Consider the following 15080-nt stretch of genomic DNA (forward strand, 5'->3'; position numbering starts at 1 on the left):
GAGTTTGGGGGAGAGAAAGAAAGACTTTTGCTGCTTCTGCTGCTTTCCTTGCATGAAGCCAAAAGTCTATCCACCCCCCTTCGAGAACTGAGCTGGAGATGGTATCCTGCGATCCCAAATAAAGAATGATCAATCTGTAGGAAAACGGGGTGGAGAATTTTCCTGCAGACTTTTTGGGGGATTTTCCCAGGGTCTGTGGTCCACAGGATTTAAAATTATGAGTTTGGTGGTCCCTGAGGTCCAAAAGGTTGGTGACCCCTGGTCTAGAGGACATGGCGTTTTTGCAGAAAGTAGCATGTAAAGGAAGATCTGAAATGCATACAACTGTGATGTCCAAGCCAAGAGAACTGAGATCAGTCAGCCCCTATGTGTAGGAGAAGAGCAGTCAGAGCCTGGATGGGTGGAGTCAAGCAAGTCATCAGACTAGAATCCTTATGTTCCCACTGACCGTCTAGGTCCAAACTCTCTGGAATTCCGTTGATTCTTATCTACTACCAATTTAGGGAGTTTAATGTCAGGCACAAAGAATCAGGACCACACACAGAGTTCCAGTGAAGATCAGTAGTGAAATGCTACTGGTTCGGCCCAGTTCAAGTGAACTGGTGGCGGGTTCAGCCAACTGGTAAAAAAAAAAAAAAGCTCTGATATCCTCTCAGCTGATTGGTGTGGCAGAACCTCAGCTGATGTTTGACAAGCTGCGCACATGTGCGCATGCATGAAGTGCGCTATCACCCAACCGGTAGAAAAACTGGTAGAATCCCACCACTAGTGAAGATGATTTATTGTTCATGCCAAGAATCTAGCCAACTAACAGCACTAAATTGAAGCTAGATAAGAGTCAACAGAATTCAAGTGGGGTTGGACTTATAGTGGGGTTGGACTTCAAGTGGGGTTGGACTTATAGTCAAAGACTTTAGGCTGATGACTTACTTGACTCCATCTCCAGCCACTGCCTGCTCTTCTCCAGAAGTCTCCATATTTGGCGACTTTAAGACTTTAAGCCAGCTGAGGAATTCTGGGAGTTGAAGTCCACTAGTCTTAAAGCTGCCAAGTTTGGAGACCCCCTTATCCTACATTATGGCTTTCAAAGGCCCGGTCGTTATGCACGCTTCCAACCCCGTGTTATGGAAAAGCAGGACGTGCAAACCTGTATGAGTTCAGCGGCCGGTTTCCTTCTTTTTTCAAAGTGCTTTTGGCGATGTTGTTCCTGGACTTTTAGGGCCAGTCCTGAACCCAAAATGCCCTGTAAGTCAAGATGAACAAATCAATGCTTGAAATATTTCTTCGTGAAAAATGTAGGGTGCAATAAAAAAAATTGGTGACCACATAACGAGGAGTTAGAATCTGTTCTTTCTCGTAATTTTTCAGGACAGCAGAAGCTGAATACGATCCAATGAAGCCTGGAGGAAATGAGATATGAGACTAGGAATGCTCATAAAAATTATAGCAAGAAGAATATAAGACACATGGGACACTTTATCACCATCTGCTGTTGTCGGTGCTTCCACAGTCAAGAATGCCAATTTCTTCCCTCTGTTCTGCCTACCATTTCTTGGGACTAACAAGTAACCCTTGGATTCAATATTCCAAGCAGGCCTCCCACTCACCAAGTTTGGATCATATTTAACAGGTCACCCTTGCTTTCCTGTGGTTAGGATTTCTAATTCCTCCTGTCTATTACCCATATCCTGCAGAAGGATATGCAGGTTCCACTTACATTATGACTGTTAATGGCGCTTGCATATTATGCTTGCAAATTATAATGGTGGTAAAACAATTTTGCTGGGTTTTTGCAGCAGTCATTATGCAAACATGATGGTTGTAAGTGCAAACTCCTGGTTCGTTATAGGTAGTGCTTCGACTTACGACCACAACTGAGCCACAAATTTTGGCTGCTAAGCAAGACAGTTGCTAAGTGAGTTTTGATCCATTTGATGGCTTTTCTTAAACAATTGTTTAAGTGAATTACTACACTTGTTAAATTTATTTATGTGTCCTTCAGTGTGATGGGGAGAATTTCCTTTTATTTTTTTTTTTTTTTTGAAAGAGAAGCAAATTTCACTGGCGTTCTCATTAAGGTAGAGGGCATTCTGGAACTTATTTGTAACAGATTAACAGAGTTGGAAGGGACCCTGTAGGCAGCGGTGGGATACTACCGGTTCGGCCTGGTTCAGGAAAACTCGTATCTCTGAGGATCACCTGAGAGCGAACCAGTTCAGTTTGCTCCAACGATCAGCTGTTGGGTCCACCCACCTGCCCGGGCTCTGGACTGTGCTTTATATCCTGTTTTTCAAGTTCGGCTGATTCGCATGGCACAGCAGATTGCTGCTCGTCAGTTGTTTAACACACAGTCATTGCTGGAGAAAGTCAGTAGCAAATACTCTGTGTACGCGCAAAGTGCACACTCATCGAACTGGTTGTTACACCGGTTGAATCGCACCCCTGCTTGTAGGTCATCTAATCCAACCCCCCATCCAAGCAGGAGACCCTACACCATTTCTGACAAATGGCAGTCCAATCTCCCCTTGAAAGTCTCAAATGATAGCGCTCCCACAACTTCCGAGGGCAACTTCTGTTCCATGGGTTGATTGCTCTCACTGTCAGAAAATTTCTCCTTATTTCCAAGTTAAATCTCCCTTTGATCAGTTTCCATCCTTGTCTGGCCTACAGGTGCTTTAGAAAATAGTCTGACCCCTTCCTTTCTGTAGCAGCCCCTCAAATATTGCTCTTCTGTCTCCCCTGGTCCTTCTCTTCACTAGACTAGCCATGCCCAGTTCCTGCAACCGATCATCATATGTTTTAGCCTCCAGTCCCCCTATTTGGCTTCAATGTGACCATAGCATATGGTGTTTGTTTACTGTTTGTTTATTGCACAATTTTATCAGCATTCTGCCATTTCTCTGACTTCCCATTAAATCTCATAGGATGATGTGAGTTAAAACCCTATCTTGACTGAATAGAATAGAGCTGGAAGGGACCTTGGAGGTCTTCTAGTCTAGTCCCCTGCTCAACCAGGAGATCTTATACCATTTCAGACAAGTGGCTGTCCAGTCTCTTCTTAAAATCTTCCAGTTCTGTTATACAGGTAGTCCTCGACTTACAACAGTTCATTTAATAATCGTTCAAAGTTACAACGGCACTGGAAAAAAGTGACTTTTTCAAAGTTACGACTTTAGAAGCCTCCCGTTATCAAAATTCAGGCGCTTGGCAACTGGTTCGTACTTACGACCGTTGCTATGTGTCCCAAGGTCACATGATCCCCTTTTGCAACCTTCCAACAAGCAAAGCCAATGGGGAAGCCAGATTCCTAACATATCCACTGCAGAGATTCATTGAACAGCTGTGGCAAGACAGGCTGTAAAATGGGGCAAAACTCACTTAATAACAGAGATTATTGTTGCTGGTAGAAAAAACAGGATATAAATGAAGCAAAAAATGAATTGATTGTAAATTTGATAATGGCAGCTAGATTGGTGATGGCCTCTATAGAACTGCTGATCCAGTTCTACAGAGGAATTATTGAGTCTGTCATCTGCGTCTCTATAACTGTCTGGTTTGGTCCTGCAACCCAACAAGACAGACACAGATTTCAGACAGTAATTGGAACTGCAGAAAAAACAATTACTACCAACCTGCCTTCCATGGAGGACCTGTACACTGCACAAGTCAAAAAGAGGGCTGTGAAAATATTTACAGAACCCTCACATTCCAGACATAAACTGCTTCAACTCCTACCCTCAAAACGATGCTATAGAGCAGTGATCCCCAACCTTTTTTATGCGCGGCCCGGTATCCCAACCTTTTCATGGCGCCACCACCTTGTTTTGATGAAAAAGTGCTTCCGGTGAGCTTTCTACCCGGAAAAGCTCACCGGAAGCACTTTTTCATTAAAACAAGATGGCGGCGCCCAGCAAACCAGCGGCCCGGTAGGACTTGTTCCACGGACTGGTACCGGTCCGCGGACCGGTGGTTGGGGACCCCTGCTATAGAGCACTGCACACCAGAACAACTGGGCACAAGGACAGTTTTTTCCCGAACGCCATCACTCTGCTAAACAAATACCGTATATGCCGGCGTATAAGACGACCCGGCGTATAAGACGACCCCCAACATTTCCACTCAAAATATAGTTTGTTATATACTCGCTCCCTCTTCCGCACACCTTCCACTTTTGCACTTTTTTTTTTTTTTTTGAGGCACTTTTGTCTACCGTGGAAGCGAATCCGTGAAGCCGAAAGGAGCAGCCAGCCTTCTCCCAGCTCCCAAGGAAACGAGGCTCGCACCGCCGGGCTCCGCTGAGGTATCCGGCTGGGGCTGTCAGGAGTTGTTACAGCTGGCGCGGCTCGCGCGCGGCTCCAGTCCCGCGTTGCCTCGGAAAGGAAAGGCAAAAGGAAGAGCAGCGCGGCGCTTGCAATGGCAGCAGCGGCTCCTGGTTTTGCCTTTCCTTCCTGAGGCAACGCGGGACTGGAGCGCGCGAGCGCGCCAGCAGTAACAACTCCTGACAGCCCCAGCCGGATACCTCAGCGGAGCTCGGGCGGTGCGAGCCTCGCTTCCTTGGGAGCTGGGAGAAGGCTGGCTGCTCCTTTCGGCTTCACGGGATTCGCTTCCACAGTGCGCAAAGTGCCTCAGCCAGCTGGCAGCCGCAGTGCTTCCCAATTACTATTTGCCGGCGTATAAGACAACCCGGCATATAAGACGACCCCCAATTGGAGGCATCTTTTTCAGGGCAAAAAGTCATCTTATACGCCGGCAAATACGGTAATTTCCTCAACACTGTCCAACTATTTACTAAGTCTGCATTACAGTTACTGTTAATCTTCTCATCACTCTTTATCACCCATCCCCTCCCACTTGTAACTGTATGACTGCAACTTTGTCGCTTGTATCCTTATAATTTATATTGACTGTTTCCTAGTATGATTTGATTGCTTATTGTACCCTATGACTATTATTAAGTGTTGTACCTGATGATTCTTGACTCTTGACAAATGGATCTTTTCTTTTATGTATACTGTTTGTATTTGCACCAAGACAAATTCCTTGTGTGTCCAATCACACTTGGCCAATAAAGAATTCTATTCTAAATATTGGGGGCAAAATTGGGATATTCAAAGAAATGAGGGGTATTATGAAATTTGGAGTAAGGCAACAAATGATAAATTAACAACAGAAATTAAATTTAAAAAAGGATGATTAAAGCAAACAATTATAATGTAATATGGGGGGGATTTTATAAAAACAGTGTGGGTGGAAGGCAAAAGGGAAAAAAACATACTCAAGAATATAGATTGGAGGAGATAAGGTCACAATTGGAATATATTGTATATCTTTTAATTGTTATAGAATAAGAATATATAAGTGGGAAAAAGGTCTCAGGGGTGGGGAGTGCACTGTAATATTTGTATTTTTTTTTTTTTTCTTTTTTGTATTTAGATGTATATGTTTGTATTTTTTGTATTCAAAATAAAAATTATTAATAATAAAAAAAGCAACAGAGATTGGGGCTCGATTGTGATCGTAAGTCAAGGACTATCTGCATTGAAAAGTTTGAGCAGCTAGTATGGCACCAGAGCGATAGAGAGATACATCACGGAAGCCAGCAATGCTACCTCCAAAATTAAAAGAAAAAAATCAAGAAGAAATTCTCAAGCATACAGAAACGGATGCCCTTTATATTTCCAGAGGAAGAAACTTTCTGGAATTGCAAGGAAGATTTCAGGGCAGAAGCAGTGGTGGGATTCTACTGGTTCAGCCTGGTTTGAGCGAACCAGTAAAAAAAAAAATGCTACCGGTTTCACCAAACCTGTATTTCTGACGATCAGCTGTGCCACGCGGTTTAGATTAGCTAGAAAGCAGGAAATCATCGGATTTCTTGCTTTCTAGCTAATCCAAATCGCACGGCACAGCCCATAGCCACGCCCACCCAGTCACATGATCACCTGGCCATGCCCACCTGGTCATATGCCCACAGAATCGGTAGTTAAAAAGTTTGAATCCCACCACTGGGCGGCAACCCTTCTCTGTCAGGAAGTCCTTGAGGAAACTTACAGCCGGAAGGGCAAAAAATGAAACTCCGATTAAGGAAAACCCTGCTGCGATCAAGCGCCCTTCCCAGGTTTTGGGTGTCTTGTCCCCGTAGCCGATTGTTGCCAGCGTAATCTGTGGGGAGAAGGTTTGGGACAGTCTGTAAGAAAGACAAAGCAAACGGGCAAGAAGAATGATTCCTTGGCATTTCCAGATGCCCCCTTCCACACCCAGACCTCTGCATCTCACCTGACTGGTAAGGCTGAGGAGCTATGCCCTGGAGGGCCCTGGGCATTTACTACTGTCCGTAAGATTTTTCAGTCTGCTGGAATATGGTGCAGAACGGTCATTCCGCAAGTTTTGTTTTCACACAAGACTGTAAAATGTTTTCTCCTTCCTATCTTCTCCTACTCTCCCTCCATCCCTTCTCCCCTTCCATACCTCCATCCACCTCTACTCCTTCCTTCCTTCCTTCCTTCCTTCCTTCCTTCCCTTCTTTCTCCTTCCCTCCTGCCTTTCCTCCCTCCCTCATCCCCATCCATCCCTTACTCCTTCCTTCCCTTCTTTCTCCTACACTCCTCCATCCCTTCCTCCCTCCTCCCCATCTATCCATCCATTCATCCCCTACTCCTTCCTTCCTTCCCCTACCTGTCTTCCTTCTCTTACCCCTCTCTCCCATCTATCTCCTTCCTTCTTCCCTTCCTTCCCCCACCCATCTCCCTTCCTTCTCTTACCCCCTCCCATCGATCTCCTTCCTTCCTTCTTCCCTTCCTTCCCCCACCCATCTCCCTTCCTTCTCGAACCCCTCCCTCCCATCCTCCCATCTTTCCTTCCTTCTTCCCTTCCTTCCCCACCCATCTCCGTTCCTTCTCTTTCCCCTCCATCCCCTCCTTCTCCTTCCTTCCTTCTTTCCTTCCTTCTTCCCTTCCTTTCCACACCCATCTCCCTTCCCTATTTTACCCCTCCCACCCATCCATCTTCTTTCTTTCTTTCTTTCTTTCTTTTCCTTTCTTTCTTTCTTTCTTTCTTTCTTTCTTTCTTCTTTCCTTCTTTCCTTCCTTCCTTCCTTCCTTCCTTCCTTCCTTCCTTCCCCCACCCATCTCCATTCCTTTTCTAACCTCTCCCTCCCATCCATCTCCTTCCTCCTTTCCTTTCCTTTCCTTTCCTTTCTTTTCCTTTCCTTTCCTTTCCTTCCTCTACCTGTAACCAATACTACCCAACGACTGCGTCTACAGGAATTTCGGTTGCAAAATTCACTCATTACTTGGGTATCCACTCTAAGTCAAATCATAAAACACACAGACCCGCCTGCATCAGCACTAACACTACCCAGGCCTAGCAGACTGTACAACTAGGACTAACTGACCTGGGTCAGCAATGCGGTATGAACACAGCCCATGCAAGTCCCTAAAGTAGAAAAATCCTGCAATGACCAGACCAACGATCTGAAAGAGATCGGCTTGATCAACCGTTGATACTGACCAGTCCCCACCAGAGGGCGTCAGCATAGGTCCCAAACTCTTTGGTCTCCTTTCCATCCTCATCTTTCTTAAGCACGTCCTTCTCCACCAGATAAACCAGGAACGAGGAGAGAATAAGGGTTAAGAATCCAATATACCAGGCAGTGATGAGCTCCTAAGAGAGAACAGATTGCCATAAGCAAAAGGAAAACACTCCACCGAACCATGAGAGTCCTAATTTAGGCAAATTAAATTAAGCTGATGAAGATTCTCAGCCATCCAGGTAGAGTTTTTTGGAAGTAGAGTCATGGCCACTGGTCTTCTTTTCCTTTTTTTGTTTTTGTTTTTGTTTGAAGTGTTATGCTGCTTATCCAAGTAGTTTCTTCAGTCACTCTGAAAAAGCTGCTTGGATAAGCAATGAAACATTCAACCTAATTCAATTAATTTACCCTGACCCCCCTCAAGGTTGTCCCAAGAGGTTGTGTTGCTTTGGGCAAGAGTCTCAAAAAGTCCTCCTCTTTCTTCACGAGTCTATCTTCTCACCCACATCGTTGCTAGCTGTTTCTCATTCTCTTTGGCACGACAAGAGATTATCTTCAGTGATTACCACGGGTAAGAAATAGAAGCAATTAATGTTCCTGCTCAGAACTATCCCTGACGTCTAAACAGACATGAAAGGTTAGCAAACGAGAATGCTGATGTGTAAAGATCAACATGAAGTAGATCCAAAGGTTTATTGTCAGGAGATGCTCTTTTGATGTGTGGATCCATTCTTATACCAGCCCTTTAGCAATGATCCCCAAACTACTATGAACATTCAACCTGGACCAGTACTGGTACTTTTGTGGACAATTTATCCCTCCCGGCTGCATTGCTTTCATTCTATTTTTCTTTCCCCATCTGCCCCATTTCCTTCTAGCACTGATGATGTTGGGTAATGAAATGTCTGCAAGGAAACAAGCAAGTTCACAGAGGACTCCGCAGTTCAGCCCTGAGCTACCAATCACCTTCTTTTATCAATCCCATAATCCCTTGCGGGATGGAGTCTGGGCAACTGAATGGAGCTGTGTAATGGCTGGATGCCCTTCCTGTCACCAATGCAGAGTTTTATTCAGCGGATATATTCTCATTGTGCCCAGAGAAAGAAATATCAGCCTCTACCTAGGATCGAACTCACAGCCTCCTGGTTGTGAGGTGAAAGCCGCACCTCTAGGCCACTGCACCACTCCAACCCTGAGCTACCAATATTCTTCTCCTATCTCTTCCCTTCTTACTTTGCTGTGTGCACAAATAGCTGATCCCAGAAGCTTCCAGGTGCCGCCTCTCCGGTCCATACGCAGCATCCTCAGGATCTGGAGGAAACGGAGACTTCTCAGAGATGTAGCTAGGACATTGCCTTGGTTGCCAACAGCTACCACTGGGACAGAGGCGATCAGTACAAAGATATCTGCGGAGAGAGATAGAGAACAAATCTTGCCCATAGAAAGGGTGAAGATCCGAGGACTCATTTGAAAATCTAGATGGTATCCATAGAGAACAATGGCAGTGGATTTTCTACAGCTCTTTGTTCCGACCTGGCTCTCAAATGTAACAAACCCTCTGTAGTTAACTAAATGTTTCCTTTATTCGGAGCACCAGCAGCTCTGGCAAAAAGTTCCTGTATCACCACAGGGTCACAAGTCTGTCCAGTAGGGAGATGAATAGTTGTCTGCTACAGCTATTCATCTCTGCCCCCTGCCTTTTATCCCCAGAGCTAGGGTGGGCCTTTGCTAGAAGCGGTCCCAAGGACCGGCCCATAGATTTCCACTGCTCTCCTCTCCTCTCCTCTTGTCTTCTGTGCATCCACGCATCAGGCACTGGACCCAGCTGTTCCTTCTCTTCCTAATCAGCCACCTCCAGACCTGGGATCTGCTGACTCTCCATCTGAGGGCTGATGTTCTGGTTCTGCCCAGGTTCTGCCTCTGTTCTGCCCAGGTTCTGCCTCTGTTTTTCTCTCTCTCTCTCTGCCAGCTCCATTCCCACTTCCCCCTTGGAGGTCTTAGGATGCCTTGATGCTGACTCTGACTCCCACGCCTCCTCCTCCTCTGATTCGGCTGGTGGCCAACAGGGGAATTTAAGAAAACATACGTTTCAGGTTCATACAGTTTCCTTGTTTGCAGCTTTATCTGCATAAGTTGTTTTAGGATGATGATAATATCACCTACACCAGTGGCCCCCAAACTTTTGGGCACCATGGATTGGAGAAATTTTTTTCCATGGACGGGAAGGGGCCTGGTTTTGCATGCTGCTTGCAACCGACAGATGGGAGTTCACTTGCTTTCACAGACCAGTTGCTGGCATATCATGGACCAGTGGCGATCCACGGACCAGAGGTTGAGTACCTCTGACCTACATATCTTCGAGACTTTATCAATACAGGTAGTCCTCAATTTATGACAGTTCATTTAAATGTGGGTGCTTGGTTGATAGCTCTGGTTGGATTGGCAGATGGTTTGTCCTGATAATGGGGGAGGGCCGAGAAGGGAGGGGCAGAAACAAACACAAGTGTTTACCATAAGTTTGGGAAGTCTGTCCTTTCACACTACCAAATGGGGTTGTTGTAATCGGGCTAGAGCAGGGGTTGCCAACCGTTTGGACCTCGGGGACCACCAAACTCATAATTTTAAATCCCATGGACCAGAGACTCTGGGAAAATCCCCCCAAAAATCTGCAGGAAAATTCCCCACCCTGTTTTCCTACCAATCGATCATTCTTTATTTGGGATCACAGGATACCATCTCCAGCTCCGTTCTCAGGGAGAGAGAGGGGGGAGAGAGAGACTTTTGGCTTCATGCAAGGAAAGCAGCAGAAGCAGCAAAAGTCTTTCTTTCTCTACCCCAAACTTCACTAGAAATGAGTCTTTGTGAGACTTCTCGTGCTGATGCAGCCTCTTGAAGCAGGATGCCTTGCAGGGTCCCAAAGACTCATTTCTGGCAGAGTTTGGGGGAGAGCAAGAAAGACTTTTGCTGCTTTCCTTGCGTGCAGCCAAAAGCAGAAGAAGAAAGAAGCAGAAAGAAGCTTGCCCCGTTGGGCAAGTATAGGGCAAGTCCCCCCTCTGCCTTTTCCCCTCCCCTCACTATCTTGTGTTGTTCGTAATGTAAGTGACGCAAGCCTTGTGTTCCTGCGGGCCATGTGGGTGGCGCAGCCTTGTGTTCCCACGCAGCCTGGATAATTGCTTTGGGGGATTCTTTGGGAGTGACATTTCTCTGCGGACCACCAACATTTTCTCGCAGACCATCAGTAGTCCCCTGGTTGATGACCCACTGTGCTAGAAAAGCCCTGATGGATTAGAATGCTACATATAGGTCACCTTCAGCTGGAAAAAAGTTAGAATGCAAATCAAAATGAGGAAATAATCACTTCTCTCATCAGACCTGGGCTCTTTTTTTTAAAAAAAGAAAAATAATAATTCATTTATTTTGGGTGGTCCTTGAGTTCCCTCTAGTGGCAACATGGCCATCAAGCATCCAAGCCACAAGTTAACGCTTCTATTTATATAACCGTCTTTAAAATATGCTGTTTTCGCATGGTTTTCCACCTCAATGCACTTTGTGTTAACTTTTCTAGTTAAGAATGATGGATGGCGGAGGTTCATTACCACGGCAGAGTCTATTTTGGTGTCTCTGAGCAAAAAAAGAAACCTGTAACTGATTTATTTTCCACTCCTGCTCGGAAAAGAAGCCGTGATGTTAAAGCCTCACGTGCTTACCCAACATACACAGAGGCTTTCTGGCAAATTTCAGCCTCCCGCGCCATCCCTTGTATCGACAACAGCAGCCAGCTGCCCAGATCCTTAAGGCAAATTCTGCTCCGAATATGAAAATGGCAAACGTTTCCTATCAAAAAGAAGAACAGGGGAGGGTGGAGAAAACTTGCAATAACAAAATTTTGAGAGGATATATATATATATATATATATATATATATATATATATATATATATATATATATATATATATATATATATATATATATATATATATATATATATATAAACCGCTCGATAAAACCATTCTTAGGTGCTCAAAAGAAATTATTTGGATCAGGAGCATCTTGCTGGAAGCAGAATGTTTCACAAATGGGTCAATCCAACCCATGAGCTGGGATTGGTGGGGCCAGTAGCCCAAAAGAAGTATTTGTTTATTTGGTTTTTATCCTGCCTTTATTATTGCTTGAATGTACGTGTTAGAAGGTAACAGACATATCCAGTGGTGGGTTTCCAAAAAAATTTTCCTGCCAGTTCTGACAGCATGCATTTTGCGCATGCTGGGCTCAAAGACCACTCTCTGAATCAACGCTGATGAGCTGTGCTGTTTTTGTTAGCTCAGCTGAAGCGCGGCAATCGGCTCTGCCTTGTGAATCAACTGAGCTATAAAGCAAGGGAGTATAGAAGAGGTAACAGGGGAGACAGGTGGGCGGGGCCAACCAGAGGTGGTATTTGCCGCTTCTCCGAACTACTCAAAATTTCCACAACCAGCACAGTCTGAACCAGCTGAATACCACCTCTGGACATATCTACTATTCCTTCTTCATCTTACTGTCCTCGCAACAACAACCCTGTGAGATTAGTGAGCTGAGAGAAAGCGACTGGCCCAAAGTCATCCAGCTGCCTTTCGTGCCTAAGGCAGGACTAGAACTCACCGTCTTGCTGGTGATTGGACCAAAGTCACCCATCCAGCTTTCATGCTTAAGGTGGAACTAGAACTCACCGTCTCCTGGTGATTAACCCAAAGCCACATAGCTGGCTTTTATGCCTAAGGTGAGACTAGAACTCACCGTCTCCTGGTGATTAACCCAAAGTTGACACTAGTTTCCTGGTTCCTAAGCAGGCACCTTCACTACTAGGCCAAACTGGCTCTAGAACAGCACCCCCTAACTTTTTAGGGACCAGGGACCAGTTCCATAGAGGGCAGCTTTTCTGCAGACTGGGGAAGTGGCATGTTTTCGCCCGTGGCCTGGATCCCACTTCTGCACAGATGGGACTTTGTTCACACGTGCGTCTTGCTTCCTGGTGGGCCTAGACCTGTTGGGTGGAGGACCCTTGCTCCAGAAGTACCCAAATTGGGGGGGAGACCTTTCTAAAGCCCATTCAGCCATGTTGAGGATTCCCAACAATCCCAGAAAACATAAGGCATGGTTGTCCCGTGGTCTCATCCATTATCCATCCCAGACCACTGCTCTATGCTTAGACATCTGTTCCTAGCCATAATTACACCGATGTGAGCAAGACGTGACCCGTGATGACAGGTTGCAAGCTCCACCTTTTTGCATGTGCTCAGGAACATCCCATGCTAGTACTTAAGGCGCACTAATGTGCTTTTGGGTCCCTTGCTCCTTCTTGCCTCCTCCTGCAGGGACCTATGCTAAGGTGACTCGTTTCCAGACTTTGCTGGAGCTCACAAGCCTACCATGAAAATAAAATAAAACCCAGTTTGCTTTGGAAACTGAAGTTATGGGGAAAGTTGAAACATTCTGGCCCTCGTATATTCTATTCCAAAGTCTGAGAAGGTCACTGGAAGAGTCACTGACCTCTGTAGAAATGGTCCCATCTCAAAAAGAGCCCATGTCATGCCTCTGTCAGAGTCTGAATCTGAGGAGGAAGCCAGACAGCTGACAGGGAGTGGGAGGGTGGCTCCTTTGGCTGTGGAGGAGGCTGGGGAAGGGCAGTCCAGCTGGGCAGAGCAGGAGAAGAGATAGAACAAGGGAGAGGGAGTTCAGAGGATGAACCAGGCCCACCCCCTCTTCATCCTAGGGCATGCATGGAGGAACAGAGAAGAGAGCAATGTGGGTTGCGTGGCTTAAGGGGGAGGAAAGGGCCCTGATTCCCTTCATTAGCCACACCTGGGAATGAAAGTTGATAAGAAAGGCAGGCTGCGTGCGGCAGGCTGCTGGGAGCAAACGTGACTTTATCCTGTGTTGTAGTGGCTTATCTGTGTTCCTGGCGTCTTCCCAACTGTGTGAGTTTTGCCGTCCTTCAAGTCTGGAATTCTTGCTCCTGCCCTGCCAACTAATTACTTCAGTTTGGCTTGTTTGGACTTTACGTTACAGTTTGTGTTGCTCATGTTTTGGACTTGATTCTCTGCAGCCCAAAGGCTGTTCCTGGGAGAGTTTTTCTCCAGCCAGAAGGTAACCTGGACATTGGGGGCAAAGTTGGAGATAATAAAGGGACTCTTTATTGCTTATCTGACTGTGTTCCCTTCGTGCCACGCCCCGGGTCATCACAGCCCATTTCAAGCCTAGAACCCTTCTAGAAAAGTTGAGATGGTCCATTCCAACCATGGAATCTTTCCACTAAATTTCCAATCATAGAAGACATCCTGTAAGGTTGAATTGACCGATTCTGACCTCACAGCATTTTCTAGTAAGGTTGGGAAATGCTTGCTCCGATAACGGAGCATTTCCAGCAAGCCAGGAACAAGCCTTCAAGAGTCAGGACATTTTGATTCTGATCTATTTTGTCCACTTCTACTGGAAACCAAGGAAGTCCCTTACATCAAGAAAGACTGCTCAACCCGGGACTGTCTGCTCTAGTGCAACAGCTCTCCAAGGGCAGGAGCAGAGGTGGCCATCTGAGCTTATTAACTGGAGAGGCTAAGGATTGAAGAGTGGACCTTTGGCAATTACAGCATGCCCCTGCCATCTCTTTCCTTCCTAAAATGTCCAATTAACCCCCACATTTCATTGATAGAGGAGACCGTCTATGGGATCCCGGTGACACAGCCGACCTCCGTTAGATGGGGTTGCTTCTTTGGCAAAGCGATATAGCCAACTTTAGAGGCTGCTCGCTCCTGCTAATTTGCCCATTCATGCAAAGATTTTACTCATGGCTTGCTTTCTTTTTTTTATCATCTAGAGCACTCAATACCATCCGGGGCTTGGAAAGTCTTGGGTAAGAACGATCCATTAAGAGAGTACTTAATCAATGCATTCTTGAAGCAGAAATACTTGTGTTCTTTTATCATCCACCCAGCCATTTAGAGTTAGTTGCTCTTCACCACCTATACTAGATTATAAAATCTTCAATTAAACCCTGGCAAGTGGTTTTGAGTTTTCACAGAATTACAGAGTTGGAAGGGACCTTTGAAGGTCTTCTAGTCCAACCCCATGCTCAGGCAGGAAACCCTACACCACTTCAGACAAATGGTTGTCCAATCTCTTCTTAAAAACCTGCAGTGATGGAGCATCCACAACTTCTGGAGGCAAGCTGTTCCACTGATTAATTGTTCTAACTGTCAGGAAATTTCTCCTTAGTTCTAAGTTGCTTCTCTCCTTGATTAGTTTCCACCCATTGCTTCTTGTCCTGCCCTCAGGGGCTTTGGAGAATAGCTTGACTCCCTTTTCTTTGTGGCAGTCCCTGAGATAGAAGTCTGTAGAGATTCTCAGTCATCCAGGTCATGGTTGTCCCAAAGGTGCTTTTTCAGGAGGCAACTGGACTTTCTTTCTTGTTTTTTCTTTTGAAGACATTTCACTTCTCATCCAAGAAGCTTCTTCAGTTCTGACAGGATAGTGGGGGAATGGAAGGATTGATATTCCTTGCAGGCAGCTGGTCATTTGCATC

The 15080-nt window shown here is 45.7% G+C and overlaps 1 protein-coding gene across 2 annotated transcripts in view; it reads right to left on the bottom strand.

The window, feature by feature from the left end:
- The window catches only part of KCNQ3 (potassium voltage-gated channel subfamily Q member 3), a 173583-nt gene that overhangs the window by 24044 nt on the left and 134459 nt on the right, over positions 1-15080 (bottom strand). For both annotated transcript variants that reach the window (XM_026678546.2, XM_087962201.1), the window contains exons 3-7: positions 11233-11359; positions 8759-8931; positions 7507-7659; positions 6049-6159; positions 1148-1243 (exon numbers count right to left, since the gene is read on the bottom strand). In XM_026678546.2, coding sequence (XP_026534331.2) covers positions 1148-1243; positions 6049-6159; positions 7507-7659; positions 8759-8931; positions 11233-11359 — 660 coding nt within the window. The remainder of the gene's footprint in view (positions 1-1147; positions 1244-6048; positions 6160-7506; positions 7660-8758; positions 8932-11232; positions 11360-15080) is intronic.

Source organism: Notechis scutatus, chromosome 3, assembly GCF_049901735.1.
Source record: "Notechis scutatus isolate UNSWTSFEM ecotype Mainland chromosome 3, rNotScu1.2, whole genome shotgun sequence".
Taxonomy (NCBI): domain Eukaryota; kingdom Metazoa; phylum Chordata; class Lepidosauria; order Squamata; family Elapidae; genus Notechis; species Notechis scutatus.